Source organism: Rattus norvegicus, chromosome 14 (assembly GCF_021556685.1).
Source record: "Rattus norvegicus strain SHRSP/BbbUtx chromosome 14, alternate assembly SHRSP_T2T, whole genome shotgun sequence".
Lineage (NCBI taxonomy): Eukaryota > Metazoa > Chordata > Mammalia > Rodentia > Muridae > Rattus > Rattus norvegicus.
Window position 1 is genome coordinate 1,871,356 of NC_141547.1, and position 24,849 is coordinate 1,896,204.

General features: G+C 43.5%; 1 protein-coding gene across 16 annotated transcripts in view; it reads left to right on the forward strand.

The window, feature by feature from the left end:
- Evi5 (ecotropic viral integration site 5) overlaps nucleotides 1-23,698 on the forward strand; it is a 145,648-nt gene extending 121,950 nt beyond the window's left edge. For all 16 annotated transcript variants that reach the window (NM_001271410.1, XM_087582063.1, XM_087582062.1 and 13 more), the window contains 1 exon segment: nucleotides 20,030-23,698. In NM_001271410.1, the coding sequence (NP_001258339.1) occupies nucleotides 20,030-20,341 (312 nt within the window). In that variant the 3' untranslated portion in view covers nucleotides 20,342-23,698.
- The last annotated feature ends 1,151 nt before the right edge of the window (nucleotides 23,699-24,849 follow it).

Consider the following 24,849-nt stretch of genomic DNA (forward strand, 5'->3'; position numbering starts at 1 on the left):
CATGAAAACTAAGACAAAGCAGTGTTACATTATGTTCCCAAGTGTTGTACAAGCAGCTGGGTTGACCCAGCATTAAATTTGGTTCACTTGCTCTCCCTGTGCTGCTATACAGACATTAGCACTGATACCTGGATTCTTAGGAGTAGCCATTAGCATGGCAACTATGACATTTCTCCCTGGAGCATGTTGCAGATGGCCAAAAGAGACAGGTTTTTCTTTTTTTAAGTTAGACCACCATATGTCCAGAATCTTTTGTTTGTACAAACTTAGTAGGCAGTTATAAATTTGAGTGAATAAAGGAGATCTATAAATGACATTTGCTGATATTTGCTTAGAAAATGTGTTAAATATTCATTTTAAAATTCTGATATTTATATACATCTGAGCCAGAGATATGATTAAATATCCACCAAAACTTTTTAATGCCCACAAAATGCTTATTATAATTTTAAAAGGCCATTCATTTTGTTACTTAAGTGGGAATTTTAAAATTAAAAACTCCTCAGGTTATAGAACTTTCCATTTTATAGAACTTGCAGAACCTCCTGCTGGTGCCAGCCTGGAGACCAGTGCTTTAGTACATGCACTTCCGGGGAACACAGATGACCCAAGCTATAACAGCACTTAAAGCCAAGAGTTAAGATTCATGTGTGTTTAGGCTGATCTGTTTTTAAAATTTATGTAGCATTTCATTATGTTTCATTAGATATGTGAAGAAGTTAAGGCCCAAGAATTAAGGGACTTTTAATAACATAACAGTTGGTATCTGAGACCAAATTAATGTCCCTGCAAAAGACTTGATCTATAGCATCTGTTCCCTTCTATAAACCTGAGGATATGTGTGGCTGGACATGCTATTAGCATACAAAAGTTCACTGAATTAAAGTGAGTCACTTTCCTCAGAACACGTTATCCAGTGAGGGGAAATCTAGTCTCACCTTCTGTTCTTTCCCTTTCTTTCTTTTACAGATTTTGGATTTTCATTTCATCCAAAACAGGGAAATTGTTTAACTGACCTTGCAGATGCCTCAGTTTCCAGTGGGGTTTCATAAAATCTTAAAGAGAAGGTGAATTGCTAGACAAAAGCAACTGATGTTTTCTAGCCAAATTTGATATTTCTAGAAATAAATAGATGAAAATAGTGACCATAATTCATCTATACCCGTATTTAACAAATAAAAGTGTGGCTATAGATGAGTTAGACAGTTTAGTTTACCTGTTGAGTCTATTCTGTAAGAAGAAGTCATAGTTTAACTGGTGGCCAAATTTCCAAATGTTCTATTTATTTTTCTCATTTACAAGGCTGTATGTCTTTCTGCTCATTCCCTGACTCAGAAAGAATATAATTTACCACATTCAGGGTAAAACTTCAGTTCTCCATGAGCTGCCTTGCTGTAACCATTTCCCAGGCTTATGTTCTATTGTCTGGAGAAAGGTGTGCCCAGTCACATGTGTTTGTGTGTCTCATTTGTGCTGTAGGTTACAGGTTCTCTTAACTTGTTAATAAATTATGTGCATCTGTGATCTAATTAGAGACGAGATTATTCATAAGAATTTAAAAAATAAGTCTGGTGGGAGGTGCTAAGATGGTTAAAAACCACTTGAAGGAGAAATTCAAAATCAAAAAATGAGGAAAGGTGCTAGAACTTAGGAAAGCAGGAAGATCTCTTGGAAATACCCACATTTGCTAAGGATTTCTAGGACAGATCTGCAGAGATGACTCAGGGGTTAAGAACACTGGCTGTTCTTTCCGAGGACCCAGATTCAAGTCCCAACTCCCACATGTTGGCTCACAACCACCTGTAACTTCAGGCTCAAGGGATTGGAACCTCTTCAGACCTTTGAGGGCACCTGTTATGCACATGGTGCAGATACACACATGCATATACAGTAATAAGGTAATCTAACAGCAGCTAAGGAGATCTCTAGGGTGAGATCTGAGCAAGTGGCTGCTTCAGAACAAGCCACACCAGTCACCGCAGGGTGAGTGACTCTGTATGTGGAGCCGAGTGGGGCTGAGGAAGGGGAGGCCACAGACCCTACTTCATGCCTGTCCTTGGCTGTTTTAGTCCCTGTGAGTCTCAGAGTCAACCTAAGTGGAAATCAGCAGCGAGGAGAGTCTTGGTCAGCTCTTTAAGTCTGCTTACTCTTGAGGCAGACACTGTGACACTGTGATAGGAGCTCATGACTGTAACCTTTTTTTTTGTTTTGTTTTGTTTTTTGTTTTTTGTTTGTTTTTTGTTTTTGTTTTTGTTTTTTTTTTTTTTTTGAGTTCACATTGTCCTGTATTTGCCAATGGGAATTCTCTCAAGCTGGTTCCAGTATTGGGTCTTCCTCTGCCCCTGGATGCACATCCCCCTCCCCATGACCATCATTAGTTTGTCGTTCTGAGTTTGTGAGCATCTAAATAGTAGTTTACATTACATGGGAATATTTATACTACAGTGTATACCAAAGTTTAGTAGTGCTGACCAGTAAATGTCCTAAGGAATGGTTCTAAAAAGTATCAGTGACAGAACTGCAGTGTAAGACAGTGTGATGACTTATAAAAACAGAGCTCAGGAGACTGAGGCAATGGAGTTCCTGGGAGTCTGAGGCTAGCCTGGATTACAGAATAAAATCCTGTCTCCAGAGGGGAGGGAGAAGATAGAAAAGAGACAACTGAAGCATGTCATTAGAAAGTGGATAGTTGCAACCTTTAGTTGTAATCCTAGCAGTTGAGACTCAGGTAGGATTACAGAAAGTACTAGGCCAGCACAGGCTACAGAGCCAACTTGTCTCAACAAACAAATGAACAAACAGAAGACCACGTAGGTTATGAAAAATAAAATGTGCGTGGCAGCCCATATTTTTGTAGAAAATATAAGAAACTGTCAGACAAGAAACTTACCATGAATTCTGTGGTTCTCTCTAACAGTTGTTAGCAGATGGAGTGGGGGTGAGAGGAAGCCCACAGCATTTCTGAGAAGACCATGCAGTGGCCGGCTCTTACATAGTCCATAGGAACAGTGAGGCATTAGTGTCTGAGAGCATGTCAGTTACTTGTGCACTCTCCCTGATTACAGAGCCAACATCTACAGTGACCTTTGCAGAACTCGTACTTAAGGCTCATTCAGCTTGGTAAGGAATAGTAAAACTCACCCACATGCAAACCCAGTCTTCCTCAGCTGCTCCAGTTCTGCATGAAAATCATGTTCTGATACTGTCTGATATTTAAAGGCTGAGTATTCCTGTTCTTTGTCTAACGTCTGCTTTTTCCCTTTGACTGTTAGGGCAGTTCTTCCAGATACATTGTTAAAGCCGAGAGAAGGAAGATACTTGATGCTCATGTAGATTATTTGGTTTATTTGGTTTTTAACAACAGTTCAGAATGTCTGTCTGTCAGTTGGTTGGTCTGTCTGTCTATGTGCGTGTGGGGGGGGGGTTGTCTTAGTTTAGTTTTTGTTCCAGGTTGTGCGTGACTTTGTTCTCCATCACGCTAGAGATGATTAGAGGACTCACTATGGACTTAGAGTCAGGAGGCCTGTGTTTTAGGTCCGTCCTTGGCACTGATCCTGTGACCTTAAAATGCCAGTTCATTTTATGTATCCATCCAGTTAGTGAACATTTGAACAGCGTTCAGTTCCCAGGTTTGCCTTAGATACTGCCTCCATGTATGATCCTGAAGCAATTATAGTAAATGGTTCTTAAGGTCCTTCTCATCCTAGACTGGGCTGAGTGAGAGCCATGGAACAGGAAATTGGAGGTGGGAGGAAAGCAGCCAACATGACTGTGCTATGGTACAAGCACATGGAAGCCTGACCAGAAGCATGTCAGGAACTCCCCAGTGTGGGCTGCTGAGGTGACTTAATATTGGGGACACGTGCTTCTGAAGCTGGAGGACCTGAGTTTGGAACCCAACACCCATGTTAAGGAAAAACAAGACAAGACGGGTGGTTATGTGTTCTGAGGGTGGAGGAGACAGGTGTGTTTCTGTTGCTTGTTGGCCTCTAGCCAACCTCCAGGTTCAGAGAGAAATCGTCAAAGGAATAAGGTAGAGGTGACAAAGCAGGACACTGATGTCCTCCTCTGTCCTCTTTGCACACATGGTACCCCATACCCCATACACACAGTCCCCAGCTCTGGGGCTGCCTATGCTGTGTAGTAGAGGAGGAGGAGACAGGAGCCAGGGAAAGGACAGCACAGTATGTTTCAGGTAGAGAGGCACGTGTGGGAGAACATTGTTAGGGCAAGCACTCCCAGAAGCAACCAGGGAGGAGTACAGAAGTCGTCGAGAGATCACAGTGAGGCCCTGAGGCCAGGCCAGGACAACACAGCTCCCTTGTTTTTCATTTAGATCAAGAGTGTTAGACCAGGCTGGCCTTGAATTTAGGGAGGCCTGCCTGCCTCTGCTGTTCCAGTACCAAGATTAAGGGCATGCATTTCCACCCCTAGCAACTTAAGTTTATGTTACTTTTTAAAAACTAAATAATACAGTGCTAGCTTTTTTTTTTTTTTTTTCAAAATTAGGAACATTTGCCAAGTATCAGTTAAAGGAGCTTTGGTAAAAAATGAACTCCTGGCTCTCAGATTTACTAAAGTACAAAGTTTTAAACTGTGGCTAGAGGTTTTTAAAGCAGTGAATCATGTGCTTTTCATAAACAGTATCTCACAGATGCAGTTGGACATGAGATAATCAGATTTTTTCTCCCCACAAACAGAACAGCTGGAAATGTCTACCAGTGTACGTGTCACACACTGCGCTGCTCTGCTGCCTGTCTGATTTAAGTTGTGGTCAGTGCGAGGAACCTGTGAGGTGATAAGATAGCATTCATGAGGTCATGTGGTTTGCAAGTGCCCAATCTTCACTGAGCAGCCTGCACGTCGTCCTCGCAGGACAGAGGAGTAGGATGCTGACCTAACCGAGGGGGTTGTGCTCCCTGGCATGGGGGAGGGGTGCTACATGTTTGAAAGTTGTGTTATTCGGAGCCACAGCTCCTGAAAGTGAGGGAGAGCTGCAAGTCACTCAGGAGGCCTCCTTCACACTTCACTGCTCAGCCCAGAGCCCTTGGCTTTCCTTGCAGCTTGCTTTTCTGTTTCAAATGAAGCTGAAGGAGGTAGCCATCATTTATTTTCCCTTTGAATAGTTTTTCATTAATTAATTTATTTATTTACTTTACATCCCAAATCATTTTTTATTGAGGGAAAAGCTGCGTGTAGAAGGTTTACATTACCTTTTTCTATCAGTTAGAAATTACCTTCCAAGTATACAATTACTTATTTTCAGCCTGTCATTATCTCTATTTGAATCATACACACAAAGGATAATTTTATCCAGATAGTTGTGTGATTGGCTTTCCCCACACAGAGCTCACGTTCTGTGGGCCTTTGTTGTGTTCACAGGGTCCTCACAGTTGTAGGACTCTTGGCAATCTAGGAAGAAATGCTGTAACCATCAGCAGTCACTCCTCATTACCTCCAGATTTCTTTCCTCACCCTAGGCCACCAATGGCCCTCTTTCCATGTGTGTAGAGGTTCCATGATACTGCACATGTCATGTAAATTGAAATATGTAATATTTGGTCTTCTGTGTCCTTCCATGTAGCATAATGTCTTCAAGAGTTATCCATATGGTGCTCAATGTCTATACTTCATTCTTTTATATTGCCTAATATTAAAAAATGAGTATACCACATTTTATCCCTTGACTAGTTGATAGACATTGGGTTATTCTTCTGTCATGAATAATACTTGTCTTTAGTTTTATTGCTGTGGACAGGCATCATAGCCAAGGCAAGTCTTATAAAAGACAACATTTAATTGGGGCTGGCTTACAGGTTCAGAGGTTCAGTCCATTATCATCAAAGCAGGAGCATGGCAGCATCTAGGCAGGCATGGTGCAGGAGGAACTGAGTTCTACATCTTCATCCAAAGGAAGCCAGGAACCGACTGAGCATCCCTCAGGCAGCTAGGAGGAGGGTCTCCAAGCCCACCTCACACTTTTTCCAGCAAGGCCTCACCTCCTAATAGTGCCACTCCCTGGGCTGCCAAGCATATGCAAAGCATCACAATGTTACCATGATTGTCACATACAAACTAATGTATGAACCTGTTTGCGTTTCAGTATATAAGTAGACTTGTTGGCTTGTAAGTCAACTCCATGTTCACCAGCCGAGGAAATACCACACTGTTTTTCAAAACTCGTAACAATTTCCCTTCTACCAGGTGTGTGTGATGCTTCTGATCTCTAGCTAGCACTGTCTTTGGGGTGACAGCCATCTAGTAAATATGAGCACTGCAGTCTCCTTTGTAGCCCAGGCTAGCCTCTGTCTAACTAACAACTCTCCCTTGGTCAGTCTCTCAGGTATACTAGGGTTTATGTGGTTTTTATGGGCATTCTTTACACGGCTTAAGGAAGTGGAATATCTTGGAATAGCCCAGTTGGCCATTTATATCTTTAGGGAAATGTCTGTTTAGGTTTGTTTGTTCATTTGTTTGTATTTTGAAACCATCCTTGGTTTTTATTTATTTGTTTGAAAATTGAGTTTTCAGAGTTTTTTTCTGCTTCAAGTATACTTCTGTTGCCAGATATATGATTTCTGGTTTTTAGATATATTTTTCAGCATGTTTGTTAAAGTGGAGCAACTTACCCTATCACTAGAGTGGTTTTCAGCCTGTCTTCCACAGAGTACATCCAGTACCTGACTTTCTAGATTGAACCATGATTTTTGACCGGAAAAGAAAATAGAGCTTACCTTAAAGATTTATTCTTAGGTATGACACCATAAACAAGGCAGTAAAGAACAGGCGAGCTCTCAACTCTAATGCTTCAAAGGCATCAAGAAAATCAGAAGACAAGCTTGCAAATAGAAGACGAATATTGAAGCATCTTGGGATAGGGGTGCTCTGTGGGTGCAGTGCCCGTTGAGTTCAGATCCCTACCACCCATGCAAAAAGCCCAGCATGGTGATATAATCCCAGCACAGAGGGAGGGCGACAGGAGCATTCTAGGACTCACTGGCCAGTTTGGTAAGCTACAGCTAAGTAAAGGCTCATCCTAAAAAGAAAATGGAAATAGAACAACAGAGGAAGAGACTGGGCTCTGACTTTCACATGCACACCCTGCGTGTGCCTGTATACACCCCATACACATGCGCAGGCAGGCAGGCAGGGAGGGAAGCAGGCAGGCAGCAGGCAGCAGGCAGGCAGCAGGCAGCAGGCAGGCAGCAGGCAGGCAGCAGGCAGCAGGCAGCAGGCAGCAGGCAGGCATATAAACGTGTGTAATAAGATATACAGAGCTTTCAGTCTCAGTGTACAAAGATGAATAATTAATTTGTTAAGCAGGTAAAGAGTCTCAGTGGGCAGTGGTGGGCGCACACCTTTGACATTGCCAGCACTCAGGAGTCAGGTGGATCTCTCTGAGTCTGAGATCAGCCTGGTCTACACAGTGAGTTCTAGAACAGCCAGAGCGACACAGAGAAACCCTGTCTTGACCCCTACCCTAAACCCCCAAGCCTCAAGAGAGTATTTCCTAATATCATCTACAAATGGCCAATAACCATAAGAAAAAAGTTCAGCACCATTAACCATCAAGGAAATGCAAATCAAACCTACAGGAAGTTTCTACTTCAGGAACATATAAGTGTATACTTAAAATTGACAGAGATGTGGAGAAATCTGAACTCTGTACATGGCAAGTGGGAAAAGAAAATGGCACAGATACAGAAGACAGTGTTTCATTTTCTCAAATGGCAAAGCATACTTTCCATCTCACCTGGAAGTTCCTCTCCTGTCTTTATCCCCAAGAAAAGTGAAATATCTACACTGAAACGTGTACATGAATATTTGTTGCTGTAAAATTATAAAAAAATAAAATGCTGTCTTTTACCCCGCACTACATCCGGCACCGCAGTGCCCCAAGATACCTGTTAGATGTCTTCATCTCAGTCAGCGAAGCCTCTCACCCGCTCTGCTCCATCCCTTATCACACTGCGGATGGCTACTCTCTGAGCCTGGCAACAATCTCTCTACCTGTCTAGTCCCCAGGACAGCTTGCCACCATGCCAGACATATACATCCCAACTCTGTGACGACTTACTGTCCAGCCACCACATACTTTCTTGAACTTAAATCGCCACAAGAAAGAACACACAACACAATAACCTCTGATCCAATTGATAAGATATAATTGCCCACCTAGACATACAAAGCCCTGTACACGTCCATCCTATTCATAAGAACCTGTAAATGTGCAGAGAGGAATCTTAACATCACCTCCATGTTCTCCCAGCAGCTTCTCCTCCTCTTCCCGTGCCTGTTTCCTCCTCTTCCCTCAAATTTTTCTCCTACCCACCCTTCCTTCTCGTCCAATGACAGGCCTCATTCTATCTTGTACCTGCCTTCACCCGTATGACATCATCCCACAAATATTCATAACACTGTTATAGTAGCCAGAAAATAAAACTAGTCCAGACATCTGTCTGCTGATGAGTAGAGGTGCGGCATGTCCATACAATGGAAGGGAACTAGGCAACAGAAGAATATAATCTGATGTGTGCTGTAACACAGACTAAGAGTATAAGAATTTAGTCACAGAGGGTCACACACACAGTGATACCACTCACATAAGAAGCACAGAATAGGAAAATCTTCAGAGACAGCCACAGATCAGTGGTTACCTGGAGTTGAGGAGAAGGTGGCTGGCAGGCAGACCATGCATGGCAGCAGAGTATGCTGTGTGTGTGTGTGTGTGTGTGTGTGTGTGTGTGTGTGTGTGTGTGTGTGTGTGTGTGTGTGTGTGTGTTTGGGTGATGACAGAATCCTTAGGTTGCTTGTGGTGATAGTCGTGCAGCTCTATGGCCTTGGTAAAACCTCTTCAAACATGTGGGCTGCTGTGTCTCTGTACCCCTACCTGATTTTTTCCTTCATTTTGAGACAAAGTCTCACTAACCAAGGCTGGTCTCTAACTTAAATTTTCAAGTTCTCATGTGTGCCAGTGCACCTACTGATTCAGTAGCCATCTTTGAAAATTGATGTTCTCTGTCTTTTGAAATTCCCTGAGGTCTATGAATGGAACTTAATTACATTGTTTAAAGGTACTTCGTACACAGTTATTTGTACATCTTTTGAGAATGGATCATATGTCTTGACTGTTCTGGTACCTGAAAGCTTCAGGACGACTACCAGTGACCTACTAAAGAGCCCATGGTACTCAGCAATTAGCAGTTGCTGTGTGTCAGACGCAGACTTTCTGTTAACTTTGTTTACATCCCTCATTCAGTCTTATTTGCAGCTATTTAGGTTGTTAGTGACTGCGCAGACAGTAGAGGACCTGCAACAATCCAGGTGTATAGGTGACTCCCTCGTTGCGTTAGTATGGGCAGATTTTTTGTTCCTCAGTTACCTTGTAGGAATTAGTGGTGGAATTGAAGTCACACCAGAAAGGCACTTCAGTTGATGCCCAGAGCTAATATGCTCCCATCAAGTTAGTAGACCATAAAAGAAGACTGTGTTAAGATGATTATGTAGCTGTAACAGCATGACTTCCTGCTCTATGGCTCCCATAGCTTTCATTACGTCATCCAAGTCACTCCTCAGCATAAATGGAGATCCTTCATAGTTCAGTCCCTGCTTCTCTTGTTTCATCTCTCAAGACCTAGATCCGCCACACACAATCCTTTTAGTTTCTCAACACGTGAAGTGTTCTCAGGCCTCTCTGTCTCTTACCACGACGCCACCTGTACCTGAATTTCCCCTCCAACACTTGCTGATTCTTAAAGACCCAGCTGAAGCCTTGGCCTTCAGGCTTCTCTCTTCTTGGCAGTGCTGGGCTCCTCCTGGGGTGTCTTGTGCATTGGTGTGACACCGGACATCAGACGCACACTCTCTTCCTCCTGACACAAGGTATCTGGTGGCAGGAGCCTTACTTGCTTTTTCTCTTCTTCAGCTTGCCGCATCTAGTGCACTGTCTGAGAGCTCCCAGTGGCCTGACTGATAGACTGATGAAGCCCATCATAAAGCTTTAGCAATTCCTGTTAACAGTAATTCAGTCCAGTCAGAAGAGAAAACCTTCATGAGCTCATCTTGCTAACAGTCTGAGTGTTTTTTTAATGCTTCATCTAAAGGTTAAATCAAATGAAATGTTCGTGGTACTTTGATCTAGCCTTAAAAGTTCAGACTGAAACAAGTGTGAAGTGATTTATTTCCTGTGATTGGTCATAAATTTACATAGAACCTCATACCTTATCCCCACTCACCACCTCATCACCACTGGTATTAATTAGACTGCTGTCTAAATATTGCTAATGGTTTCAGTTTTGTCAAGGTCCATCAGCTGCCAGGAAGAAGACATCGGCGATAGTCTCACTTTGCTTGTCCACAGGACTGCATAGAGCTTCCTCTGTGTGACAGAGTCTCTATAGATGGCTCCCCTCCCTTCTGCTCTGGAAACATGTAGACAGGGTCAGTTTCTCCAATTCCAAACTTTCTGCCTTTCACATGTCGGTACACAGCTATTTGCTGCTTCTGCATGTGAATTAACCATTGTGTTTTATACATTTTTACATAGGATCATCAATTTCTTAAATTTTCGGTATTTTTGGTTTTTTGAGGCAGGGTTTCTCTGTGTTGTGTAGCCCTGGCTGTCCTGGAATTAATTCTCTGTAGGCCTCACTGGCCTCAAACTTATGGAATCCACCTGCCTCTGCCTCCTGAGTGCTGAGGTAACAAGCGTGCACCACCACTGCCTGGTTAAACTTTTCAGAGTCCTTAGTGACTGACTGTTTCTTTTTCTATAAGTTACTAGTGTTTCTGTGAGGCAGGCGTCTTACTGTACCTTAGGATTTGGCCTACAGTGATAGATTGAGAAAGCCGGACCAGATGATCACTGTCACTGGGTCCTCTTTGGATTCTCTGGAAATCTTTTGGTTTGGGCGTGTGCTTCTGGTTTTAATCACTGTTGTATTTGTAATAGTTTTTTAAAGACGCCGATAATTAAGAGAAATTTAGAGCCTGGCTGGACGTCATTCTAATTCCTGTGCTTAGGAGATCAGGGTGATCCTCAGCTTGGCAATGATGATAAAGGAAAGAAAATGTAGCATGTAATTACCTATTTTCATTTATTTTAAATTCTCAAATCCAGAAAAACTATTGAAAGTATTCTATAAAGAACCCAACAAACTTGCTGACCAAACATAAGGATGGGTAGGATGTGTAGACCTTAGCAATCCGTGTGACTGTCATGGCTTGCGCCTGCTTTCTTATATGAAGCATGATGTATACTTTATTCTTGGTGTTGAGTGTTGCCTACAGAAATGTTATTCAGCTTAAGAAGACCTGTGCTTCACAGACAGTGGTACACAAAGGCAAATGTGCGGACGGAGCTCTGCAATCTGATATGACTCAACCTTGGAAACTTACTGCAACTGTTGGCAGCTCACATGACTCACTTCGGTAGTTCAGACCTTGTCTAGGAGTGATCAAAGTTCATTTGGTTAGGGGTTTTTTTGGTGTGCGGATGGCTTTTTCCACTTTGTTGTGGATTGATTGTCTTTCAAAATACCCGGTATTCTTTTCCTCAGTTTTGAATCTCAGAATGTGGGACTTGTGTGGACCATGCAATCTCGGCTCACACACAGAGAAACGTTATGCTTGCTTATGTAGTATGTATCACTACCTGTAAAATGCCATAAAATCTGTTTTTATTAATATCTTACTGTGAAATGCTTTGTTTCCATGTCAAAATTAGAAAAATACCATTTGTGTCTCTTTAAAATCAAATAAAAATGAACTCTAACTCTTGATAAGTTAATGGTGTTCTAGAATGTGCCTTAAAAACTGCAAACACTGAGAGAAAACAGTTATCTCCTCTGACCCTGTGTGCACTTTGCCCAGGTGACTAGATTTTCTCAGCACAGATTTCTCTGCTACTTAGTAATGGTCTCTATCTAGAAGCTTCAAGACTCTGAAATTAGGTCACTTGTTTGATTCACAAAATAAATTTAGCATACAGAGGCTTAGTTTCTAGAGTAAACGATGGTGAGTTCTACAATACTGACATAGACTTAACTGTATGGAGTCATGTGGAGCTTTGGAATATGCCGTCTCTGCAGTCTTTCTGTTCGGAATGTTAGGGCCAGTCTTACTGTGGAATACTCACAGCTGCTGTTAGCTTTTGGTGTTGAGTTTTCACTGTCATTAGTTAGAAACTCTGCTGCTTCCTGTCAAAGCCTAAACTCATCAGACTACGAACACAACAGCTTCCTGTTTTGTTATTAACTATACAGCATTTTATGCCTTATTCTTTGCTGGTGATAAATCTTACCACCCTCATTTGTTAATTGCTAATTGGTTGGGGTTTCCGTGCTTACAGAAAAAGCCTAAGTTCTGGTCTCTCTGTTATTAGTGCAGGGCTAGGGTTTTACTGTTTTTTAAAGTTGTGGTAAGTGTCTCTCTAGTGTCTTAAGTGTTCTTTGTGTACATTCTTCATGTTCTTACTTCTACTCTGTTTCTTTATGCATAACATGATGAAGTAGTCTACATCAGGTAAGGAACAGTGCCCTTTATCCCCCGTGAGTGTTTCTGTCTGTCTGATTGCTGATGTTTGCATCCAACGTGTAAAAGGGTGGCATGAATGTAGTCAGGACCTGTCCAGAATTCTACCAGCTTTTTAATGTAGTTTGTGTCTTACTGAATCAGAATGCTGAATTACTCAAAACTGATTTTAAAATCATCCCTGTAGTCCAAGGACTAAAGATAAAGATAAAATATATGTTCAGCAACCAATATTCCATGTTTTTCTGGAATGCTCACTTAAATATAAAACTCCAACATCAGACATATCTATAGCTATATTCTCAGCCATGCACAAGGTCCTGGGTTCAGTACCCAATAATATGAATAAATGAAGCTTTTTGTTTTTGGTTGAGATAGGGTTTCACTCTATCACTCAGGCTAGGATTATAGGCCTGTGCCCCTTGCATTAGCTGGTAAGTGGGTGTTGTTTGTTGTTTTATAAAGTGGTTTGCATGTGAGCAGTACTTTTCCTGCTTTTATCACTGTCAAGGATCAACTTGCAAGTCAGTTTTGAAGCCTGTTTGAGTATGTGGGAGTTTTTATATTTCTATTTTACATGGATGACTGTTTGCCTGCGTATATGCATGTACTTTATGCCCTTGCCTTATGCCCATGGAGGCCAAAAGAGGGTGCTGTATCCCCTGAAACAGAAGTCACAGGGGATTGTAAGCCACCATGTGGGTGCTTGAGAACCAAACCCACGACCTCTTCAGGAACAGCAAGTGTTCTTAACCACTGAGCCATCTCTGCAGCCCCCTCTACTTTATTTCTTGAGACAGGGTCTTTAATGGAGCTCCCAAGAACCCTTCTGTCTCCACCCTTTCCTTGTGATAGAGCTATAGGTGCATTCCTTCCACCACGTCAGCTTTTGACTGGTCCTGTGATGTAAGCTGAGCTCTTGCACCTGTGTAGCAAGCACTGACCCATCTCCACAGGCTCCAGGGGTGTGTCTTTAGTAGACACATGACATGCCTGTTGTTGTGGTACCTATATGACTTTCAACAGCTGAGAAGAGGAGGGAGGAAGACCAGTTTACGTCATCCTCAGCTGCAGGCACTAGTCAGTTAATGCACCACCCTGGTAAACCTGAAGGCAAATCATTTTCCAGGCAGTGCCAAGGGTATGAACTCTTACCACCTTTCTGGCTCTTAGCTTAAACATGGAAGTCAAAGTTCTTAAGAATGCTGACCCTTGTACTGGACTTTATGCCTCTTGATACACATCTTAAAGAACTGACCGGGCACCTCTGAGACCTGTGTGCTCAGATGTATTGTGGTTCTTTAAACCGTGTGCATGTGTGCGTGCGTGCATGTGCATGTACGTGTGTATCAGGCAGGGGAGGGTGTAGGATCAAAGTTTCCCAGCAGGAGGATTGTTTAAGAAGATCTTGGTGCATTTCTAAATGAGGCACCACTCAACCGTCAGAAGATGAGGAGGCTAAGAAGCATGGAGATGTACTAGCAGTGAGAAGCAGGCTGTACGGTCGTGTGCGTAACGACCAGTAAGGTTAGACTTCTCTCAAAAGATTTGATGAATGTCAATGTTTGTCACACGGTTAGAGACCATGGAATTTCTTTGTTTTCTAGCTTGTCTTTGGTTAATATGATATTTATATAATAAGTTTATAATAAAACTAAATAATATTACATAAAATATACATAATATTATAATAAATAATATAGGCAATGTTGGCAGTTACCTGGCAGCATGTCCTCACAAGAATGAAATGCCTGTGAGTATGCATATCTGTAGGTGTACATTGTGAGTATGCATATCTGTAGGTGTGCATTGTAAGTATACGTATCTATAGGTGTGTAGGTGTGAGTATGCATATCTGTACATATGTAGTTGTGAGTATGCATATCTGTAGGCATGTAGTGTAAGTAGGTGCATTGTAAGTATACATATCTGTAGGTGTGTAGGTGTCTGTCCTGTGTTGTTTTTGTCCTGCATCTCTTAGAGGCTAACTTTACATCTCTGGTAGTATTTGACTGTTTTAGTTTTAAGACTGAGGAATAAGCATAGTTCAAGCCAGACAGGTCTCAGCAAGGGCAAGTGGACATAAGCTCTCACCCCAACCAAGAAGCAGCCTAAGATTGACACCCACTTGCAAAGAAAAGTTCCTTGTCTTCACTGGAGTCTCACTGGATATATTGACCACACTTAAGGGTAGCTGCGGGGTTGGGGATTTAGCTCAGTGGTAGAGCGCTTGCCTAGCAAGCGCAAGGCCCTGGGTTTGGTCCCCAGTTCCGAAAAAAAAGAAAAAAAAAAAGGGTAGCTGCATGCCTAGCAGCAGAGGTCAACACAGAACGACCGCAGTGCTGTCTTTGTCTCACTCTCTTTGTTTGGGCTGGTTTTGTCTCACTGGTCTTTTGCTTGTTTATTATGGTTTCTGATTTTTGTGTTTTTATAGTGTGTGTGTGTGTGTGTGTGTGTGTGTGTGTGTGTGTGTGTATGTTTGGTGTATGTGTCTGTGTGTGCGTGAGTGGTGTGTGTGTGTGTGGTGTGTATGTTTGGTGTATGTGTCTGTGTGCGCGTGAGTGGTGTGTGTGTGTGGTGTGTGTGGTGTGTATGTTTGGGGTGTGTGTGTGTGTGTGTGTGTGTGTGTGTGTGTGTGTGTGTGTCTTATGCTTTCTCTCTCCTCATTCTGCTCTGCTTTTTGTTTGCCTGTTTTCTAGAGAAAGAAGAGATGGAGCTGGGTGGGTAGGAAGGATCCGAGAGAAGCTGGGGGAGAGGAAACCATGATCAGAAGATATTTTTCAAAAAAATTATTTTCAATTGAAAAAGACTGAGGAATAAAACCAGTAGGAAGTTGAGTTGGCCATGTTGACCTTAATCATCTTTGTAGGATAATCTACCCAAGACCCTTCTCTTGCAGTGTCTCAAGACTCTATAAAAGGCTCCTTAATTATGATGTGAGCCACAATTCCTCTATTTCCATAGCAAATCTCTCTCATTCTTTCTCTCTCCTCTCTCTTCCTCCCCAGCTTCTTAGTGACTCGCAGAAGTACTTCACAGCACATTGGGAACTTTAAAACATATATCATCTGGGTTCACCTAGGAGTTTCACAATTAAGGAATTTTTGTTGTTTGGTATCATAAGGATTCTTGTTTATGTCTTTCCAGGAATTAATAAAGGCAGTGAGCCTTAAAATAGTTTACTTAAAATATGTGTACTTTTCAAGACATACAGAGCCAGATGTTGTGATTCAGCTTCTAAATCTCAGTATTTGAGTGGTTAAGGCAGGAAGATCACAAGTTCAACACTATCTGAGAAACATAGTCAATGGTTTTCATCGATTATTTTTATTTCGTGATTGACCCAGAAGATTATCCTGTAAGACCAGAAGCACAGAGGGAACACATTGCTGGAGCAGCAGTGTTTAACTTTAGATGTGCATCATCTAAAGCATGGGAGAGGGGATAGATTGGCTCACAACAGCCTGCATGTGCCCTGCAGGACAGGGTTCCCTGGGCAGTTGGCCAACACCAGGCAGTCAGGCATTGTCTGGACAGTTCTAAAAGTCCTGACAGTTCTCATTGACTCAGCACACTGGCATGAATTTTCTTGCATTCTTCTGTCACTCAGTATTAAGCCCAAGCAAGGCTTTTTATGCAGAGGCTAGCATCCTCTCTCCTTGTGCAGTAGACCAGAGTCCTCCCTCCTTGTGCGGTAGACCAGAGTCCTCCCTCCTTGTGCGGTAGACCAGAGTCCTCCCTCCTTGTGCGGTAGCCCAGAGTCCTCCCTCCTTGTGCGGTAGCCCAGAGTCCTCCCTCCTTGTGCGGTAGCCCAGAGTCCTCCCTCCTTGTGCGGTAGCCCAGAGTCCTCCCTCCTTGTGCGGTAGACCAGAGTCCTCCCTCCTTGTGCGGTAGACCAGAGTCCTCCCTCCTTGTGCGGTAGACCAGAGTCCTCCCTCCTTGTGCGGTAGACCAGAGTCCTCCCTCCTTGTGCGGTAGACCAGAGTCCTCCCTCCTTGTGCGGTAGACCAGAGTCCTCCCTCCTTGTGCGGTAGCCCAGAGTCCTCCCTCCTTGTGCGGTAGCCCAGAGTCCTCCCTCCTTGTGCGGTAGCCCAGAGTCCTCCCTCCTTGTGCGGTAGCCCAGAGTCCTCCCTCCTTGTGCAGTAGCCCAGAGTCCTCCTTGTGCAGTAGACCAGAGTCCTCCCTCCTTGTGCAGTAGCCCAGAGTCCTCCCTCCTTGTGCAGTAGCCCAGAGTCCTCCCTCCTTGTGCGGTAGCCCAGAGTCCTCCCTCCTTGTGCGGTAGCCCAGAGTCCTCCCTCCTTGTGCGGTAGCCCAGAGTCCTCCCTCCTTGTGCGGTAGCCCAGAGTCCTCCCTCCTTGTGCGGTAGCCCAGAGTCCTCCCTCCTTGTGCAGTAGCCCAGAGTCCTCCCTCCTTGTGCAGTAGCCCAGAGTCCTCCCTCCTTGTGCAGTAGACCAGAGTCCTCCCTCCTTGTGCAGTAGCCCAGAGTCCTCCCTCCTTGTGCGGTAGCCCAGAGTCCTCCCTCCTTGTGCGGTAGCCCAGAGTCCTCCCTCCTTGTGCGGTAGCCCAGAGTCCTCCCTCCTTGTGCAGTAGCCCAGAGTCCTCCCTCCTTGTGCAGTAGACCAGAGTCCTCCCTCCTTGTGCAGTAGCCCAGAGTCCTCCTTGTGCAGTAGCCCAGAGTCCTCCCTCCTTGTGCAGTAGCCCAGAGTCCTCCCTCCTTGTGCAGTAGCCCAGTGTCCTCCCTCCTTGTGCAGTAGACCAGAGTCCTCCCTCCTTGTGCAGTAGCCCAGAGTCCTCCCTCCTTGTGCAGTAGACCAGAGTCCTCCCTCCTTGTGCAGTAGACCAGAGTCCTCCCTCCTTGTGCAGTAGCCCAGAGTCCTCCCTCCTTGTGCAGTAGACCAGAGTCCTCCCTCCTTGTGCAGTAGACCAGAGTCCTCCCTCCTTGTGCAGTAGACCAGAGTCCCCCTCTTCTCCAGATCTCAGCAGCCATTCTCACAACCTCAATATCTCATACTCTCTTAGGACACTTAGGAGGAAAAGATTCCAGGATTTCTGTTCATTAAATGGGAGAGGTCTTTTTTCCCCCAATTAACTCCCAAAAGTCTGGTAATGAGGATTACAAACACTGTGTTTACAGCAGAAAGCCAAGATCTCTAATGGTGCAGAAGGCCTACCGTCCGCCTTCTACACAAGCCCCTGGATACGATGAAGACTTCCAGTGATTTGCCCATATATAGCCCTTTTGAAGTCATGCTCAGTTCCTGAGATTCCCTGCCCAGATGCTCACTGACAGCCCCACACAGGCCTTCCTCACCACAGTCCAGCGTTCCCATTCCTTAGTCCAAGACAAAGATAAGGAGCGGCCTCAGTCATACGTCATCTCTTACCTCTTTATACAACCAAAATTTTTCTCTGCTTTGTTGTATCAGTGGCTCTCAAAGAGGCTTTAGCCATCATCCTCAATGTAGAGAAATAGAGTCTTCAAGCTATAGTTAATTTTCTGTAGTTGCACCTTCTGATAAAGGCTACAATGTGTTCATTATGGTAGCTTTCTTAGAGCAAAGGAAAACCACAGCTTTCCAAACAGTTCTTCTACCCCTCCTGGTAACAGCAGGAGGAAGGAAGACACGTGTCCCATAGTATTTCCTCAGAAGGATCTGGGGAAGAAAAGAGAAAGGAAGAGATTAACTGACTGAAAACAGCACTTGGAGCTGCTGTAAATCAAGTGTTGCAATACGGTGATGGGATGTTGCATCAGAGCATGGCGGTTGTTGTAAAGCTCTGGGCCTCACGACCCAGGTTCTTACACGAGTCTCTACTTTTGCTGAAGATCTAGTGCTGAGTTTAGCGTCCCTCAGCTGTGCCAAGGGACCACATGCTACTCTGGTTTCACTGTCCCCCAGTATAATTTCTCCTCTTGTGGTAGGGCAGGGACAGTTCTGTGTAGCTGAAGGAACGCCTGAGCCAGATAATCGCCTGACTGAACAGAGCGTCCCTTGTTCCAGTTGTTACATGCAAGCAAGGAATTGCTGAAGTGTCTTCACTTCTTCCTGGAAGTCTTGTCAGGAAAGTTAGGAGGCAGCGCAGCAGGGTTAGATGGCTTTTCTCTCAGAGCCGTTAGTTTTGAAAGCGTTTGTAACATTTCCTGTCTGTTTCGCATTGCCTTTATCTCAAGATTTGAAAGATAGTCACTCGGAGCTCGTCACTGAGAACAGGGATGGTGATAGAGTGGAGAATGCAGGGACACGAAGTGCATCTTAGCACCCTTCAATGCTCGCCTCCGTGGTAGCCAGTTAACCATTTTTTGCTGTTCTTAATTCCACGTTTTTTATAGGGGGAATAGACACAGTATACAGGACAAATGAAAGTCAGAATTGACTATATTTTCAGCCTAAGTTTCCGAGGGCAAGATGGTGATGCCCGTGGTCGAGGGGAGCGTGCAGCTTTGATGGGCTCTGGAAAGTGCTGCTTATGGAGGGTGTAGTTGAAGGTTAGCAGAGCTAACAGTTTCCCAGCACAAGTGCAGGCAGCCTTTTACCTTCTTCAACTCATTATGTGAGACATAGAGAGAGATGGAAATCTCTAGAGAGAGAACAGAGGTGTGGTTGCCAAATCAAAAAAAAAAAAAAAAAGAAAAAGAAAGAAAGAAAGAAAGAAAGAGAAAAGAAAAGGGAAAATCTTAGTCCTTTTGAGAGAAGTTAGGCATTCCAGAGAGAGGAGAGGAGGCAGAGGTGACACACAGGGCGGGCATATGTGCCTGGATTTGAGGTGAGGTTAGTATGTGGTGGCCTGTGGAGTTTGAGCATGTGTTCAAGCTGGCCGCAAACTTGTTAAGTAGTTGAGAGCAACATTAAATTTGTGATGCCCCTGCCTCCTTCCCCAGTGCTGAGACTGCGGGGGCTCTCAGCAAGCCTGGTTTATGCCCTGTGGGCGAACCTCCCAACCAACTGATCTACCTCACCAGTTCCAAGACTCAGAAATTTAGTGAATTCTGATTCATTTTTCTCATTTACAGATTAAGGTGACATGCTTTCAAGATGCAGAGTTTATAGTGCAGAGTACTGTCTCAAGTTCCTGCCCTCTAGGAACATAGCTAATATTTGCAGATAAATTGATAGGCTGTCTGTGATTTTCCTCAGAATAATCTGGGAATAAGTGGTATAATTTATAATGCAGCCAGACTGTGATGTGTGGAAATCAGGGGATGCATGGAGTTCATATTATCCTTAGCACAATAAAGTTTTAGTTGAAATTAAAACTATTAGCTCTGAAATCTCATCAGGTTTCTCTCAAGTTTATTTTCTAATCTATAGAATAAGAATAATAAAATCTAGTAATAGGACTTAAAGTCCATCAGAATGAGTTACGTCCCATTACATATTTCTATAAGTGAAAAGATCAAGGCTTTGTCTTCCTTGAATCTAAATTACCTGCTTTTTCATGGGACAGTTGTGTGCCTTGGTTTTGAGTACATCCAATAACCTGGATTTTGTTCCCACAGCTCAGATGCCTAAAAGGCCAGCGGGACTTCTCCAGCCGACCTCCTTTTGATGGGATCCACATTGTCAGCCATCTAATAGGAGACGATGAGTCATTCCACTCGTCTGATGAAGATTTTATAGATAGTTCCTTACAGGAAAGTGCCATTGGTTTTCCTTTGCACAGAAAATCTGGCCCCGTGTCTCTGAATCCTACTTTGGCAGATGGCAGTGAGAGCGAAGCAGAAGATGGTGTGCTGGGAACTCAGGAGAGTGACCCGGAGGCTCCAGAGAAGCAGATCCCACAGAGGGAGTCCTACTCAACTACCGTGTGACCGACCGACCGTCACTGTGACAGCTGGAGTCCTGAGGGCAGCAGTGTTACACGAGAAGAGCCGGAGCCATCCCTTGTCCTGTACACATCAGTCTGTTTTACAGTCTTCTCTGACTGTCTTTGCCAAATGCTCACTGAATTTCCATTGCCACAGTAGACTGAAGTATGTAATTGGTAAATGGGGCTCTAACAGTATTACCGAGTATAAATGTTTCCTATTTAGAAAATACTGCTATGTCTAAATGTGAGGACTGTTTAAACATTGAGGACTGTGGGAAATTGGGTTCTTTTTAAACAAAACTGCTCTTGTGCAGTGTTTTATGCTCCTTGAACAAACTGTACATTTGTGTTCATTAATGTGCTTCCAAGTCAGCTGCCTTTACCCATCTGACCAGAACTTAGATGTGATTCAACCTGTGTTTGAGGATGTCTCTCTCTTCACTAAAATTCAGTTGTTTGTGGCAATTAGAGACTGTCACACGACACTTTTTCTCTGTATAATTTCTAAACACAAAGTAATTGTTCTGAAAGTTTTTTGTTTTAGTTTCTAAGTTTTATGTGTATTATACTTCTCTCTGTTAGTCAGAATAGTAGCAGGTTGACTACAGATATAGTATTTGTACATATTTATAAATCTGTATCACCCAGCATCCTCTTACAGGAGTAGCAAACATTGACAAGGACTTCCTTCAGCGTTCTAACAAGACTTCTGTAAATAACAGGTGAAAAGAAAACTAAATACAAATCAGACACTACCGGCTTAGCAGCTCTAGTAACTTGCTAGCAGATTCATAACTGATTGCCGCTCAAACACTACTGGTGAAGTTCTTTCCTCCATCTTTAACTAATAAACTTGTCATGGTTAAAGAGGCTATAGCACATACTATTTCATGCTAATCTATTTAATATAATTTAGCACTAGAATAAGGTCCAAGATGCACAGCAAATATATCTGAAAAAAAAATGTTGTGAGTCTTCTATTTAAATTCTTTAGTTTCTAACGGACAGGTAAAGCCATAAAAACCCTTTACTCTTAGTCGTTTCCTTGTGTTCAGACTTTTTCTCTAGAAAGCCGAATGCCTGTTAGTTGTGAGTTGAGAAAGGACACTTAACCTGTGGGAAGGCTGCAGGCCACTGTTGACTGGATGTCTCCACACTCTTGTTGGCAGCCTAGGAAAGGAAGAGCCATAGTGGGAAATAGAATTTAGTACATTTACGGAGGTGCATTCGCACACAGAATGTTGTATATGTAGAGAAAAATGTTTTACAGAATGGAGTAGAAGAAACAAAAAAGTTGTCATTCTAAAACTGTGATGCCTTACGCTGCATTGGGCTAGGCTTTCCCAGCAAGACTGCCCCAGCTCCTCTCTTACTTGGCAGACAAGATTGGAACCGTGCCGTCTGTGTCCAGAGCACCCACTAAATTCTAGTATTTAATTTACCTGTGATCACAAGCTAGTTATTTAAGGTATTAATTCAAATCTCTTTCCAGGCTTTTCTAAAGGCCTAGCTAATGAGTTTTTCAGTTCCCTGCTCTCTGGCAATAAAGTAGGTTTATTTAAATCTGTTTCCTGAGAGTCTTCTGTAGAGGTGGGCGTTCATGAGCATCATAGTCAGGGCTCTGGTAAGAGTGGATCCTGCTCCCAGTGTTGACAACACTGCTGGGGTCTAGTCCTTTAGGGTTCTCCAGACAGTCCTGAACTGTTAGTCCAGGGAGTTGTCGATAGCCCAGTGAAGTGAAACGACTTGTAGCCCTGTTGTTATCAAGATCCACATCAGGAAACCTGAATGGGGCCAGCAGAACAGCTCATAAGTTAGGATGCTTACCTCTGAATGCCCACGACCCTGTCTCCAGTTCCAGCACCACCAAAAACAAACAAGCTCAGAGAACTTCCTGAGCTCTTTGTGGTTTGAAGTAGGTGTGAAATAACCATGGTAATTCAACTTGAATTCATTGACGCTGTTGTGCTCGAAGCAGCATCTATTCAAGGTTCTTTGAGTCAAGTCAGGTGTAGGGACTATGCCTTCATCTCCTCCTTTTCTGGAAGCTGAGGCAGGAGGATTGCTTGAGTACAAGACCAGCCTGTGTAACAGTAAGATTTTGCCTCAAAAAAAAAAAAATTTGAATTTACATACACCTGAGAGATGTGAAGTCCTTCTGGCCGTTAGGGTCCTGCAGGACACTTTGCTCCGATCTGACTCGGTCTCATTCAAACTAATGTTTAGGTCTGTTTAGGACTGCAAGGGGTTGGACTGTGCTCTAATGACGAGCTTTACTTCATCTGATATCTTTGTGTCTTTCTAATGGTATCTGTTCTAAAACTTGAAGAATGATCTAAGGAGTAAATGGGCGGACGACGGACCATAGAAAACCCTGCTCTCTTGGGATAGTGACTTTCCGCCCCAGGTGACACTAAAGGAGAGGCTGCAAGCCCAGACCTTAGGATCCAGAAAGCACTTTAACAAACCTTCTTTTCAGTACTGGGGATGGAACCCAGGGCCTTACACAGTGGGCAAGCTCTCTACCACTGTGCCACACCCAGATCTGACTTCTTCAAAATCAATGCATACATTTTCTTTATGGAGAACGAGGCCAAAGAGATTGTTTTTTTCAACTTCGACTCTGGTTTCTTGTTGTTTGAATTTTTTGTTTTGGTTTGTTTTTATTTCGTTTGGCCAGTTGGCGGCCAGTCAGTCTTTGCTGGTTGATGGAAACATCATATTCCAGCTAACTGTCTGTCTGTGTTGAAAACAAGAGAAGAAGCCTTTTCTAGCCCTGAGCACAGTGCAGCTTGTGAATTTCCAGGCAGTGCCTTTGATTGGAAATGATGTCACTGCTTTTGAAGCACATTGTCCCTGGCTTCGTAAGAAGTCACTTGGTTCTGTGTTCACCATGCATAATGCTCTGTAATTTCAATTTTAGAGGCTAAGGATGTCAATTATGTTTCGGTAAGCTCTTCATGGTCAGCATGGTCACTGCACAACACCAAGACATTGCTGGCTAGCGTATGCAGAGTCAGTAACTCACTAAAGCAGTGAGTTTCAGCGTGAAAGTTACTGCTACTCTAGATGAGCAAGCAATTTTTAATTAATTTCTTATTAATTCTGAAATTAATTAAAATTTCTTATTGACAGTAGAGTAGGCAGATGCTATTTAAAATCCAACTTTTTACATTACACCCATGGACCTACATACCTCTTCCTTCCAGAGAAGAGGTGGCACGGTAATACATTGGACATGCAAAGTTATAAATGTATTTCATTGTACTGTTGGGTTTTCTTAATTGTAACACTGTATAACCTAAAATGTTTACTTGTGCCTTTGCTTTAAATAATTAAAGTTTCTCATTTTGCAAGATTTTATTTCCTTAAATTATTATTAACTTTTAGAGTGACGGGGCACCAGAGTCCTACTGATGGACACTTGGCCACAAACGATTGGTTCTGGTGAGGGTAGTGCTCCTCAATGGGGATGTCCCGTCCACCTGCTCCACACAGAGTGGCAAACCGTCTGCACGCAGTTGGTATCCAGAAGATGTTTTCCGTTTTGTAGACATCCAAATGTCTAGATTTGTTTCCTTCCGAAACCATTATCAGTGGCATATTTTTATCACGAATACAGTTTAGGTTATTAAAGGCATTATCAGTGAGTTCAGTAATATGCTCAGACGTGTGTGCTTTAGGTGTCACACAGAAGCTACTGAGGATGAGCTTCGTAACGTCTTTGAGGTCCGCAGCCTTATTGCAGTGTCGATTTAGTGAGTTCAGAAGAAGCGGGTGTGCTTGTGAGAAATCACAAGACCTTTGCGAGAGGTATGCATCATCCAGGTTTCTCTACCTTGGAACGTTTGTTTGGATTCCCATCTTTGTTGCAGGACATCCTGCATGCTGTACGATGTTTGTGGTATCCACGGCCTCAACCCACAGATGCCACTAGCACACATGCCTTCCATTGAGGCAGAGTATCTCCAGGTGTGGATCTCCAGGTGTGGATCTCCAGGTGTGGATCTCCAGGTGTGGATCTCCAGGTGTGGATCTCCAGGTGTGGGGCAAGAAGAAAGCCTTTAGTGAAGTTTGTAGTAAATGGGTGCTGTTGACTGGGCACAAACTTGTCAAGGACCCATGAGAAAAGGACAGAACTTCTTTGTCCTCTGTAGTGTGAGGCTCAGATAAATGGCAGAGTCATCCTCCAATGAGATCCAAGTGTGGATGTTGATAGTGCATAAAGAAAATGTCCACCATAGCTCTCTCCCCTTGGGTCTTTATGGCCCCAGATGGCTTTCCTGCAGAGACTGCTCCTCCCCAGATTAGCTAAGCCTGTTCTCTTGATCCATCATTATATCCTAGCCCCTGCCTTCTTTTTTTTTTTTTTTTTTTTTTTTTTTTTTTTTTTTTTGGTTCTTTTTTTCCGGAGCTGGGGACCGAATCCAGGGCCTTGCGCTTCCTAGGTAAGCGCTCTACCACTGAGCTAAATCCCCAGCCCCAGCCCCTGCCTTCTTTATGTCCATG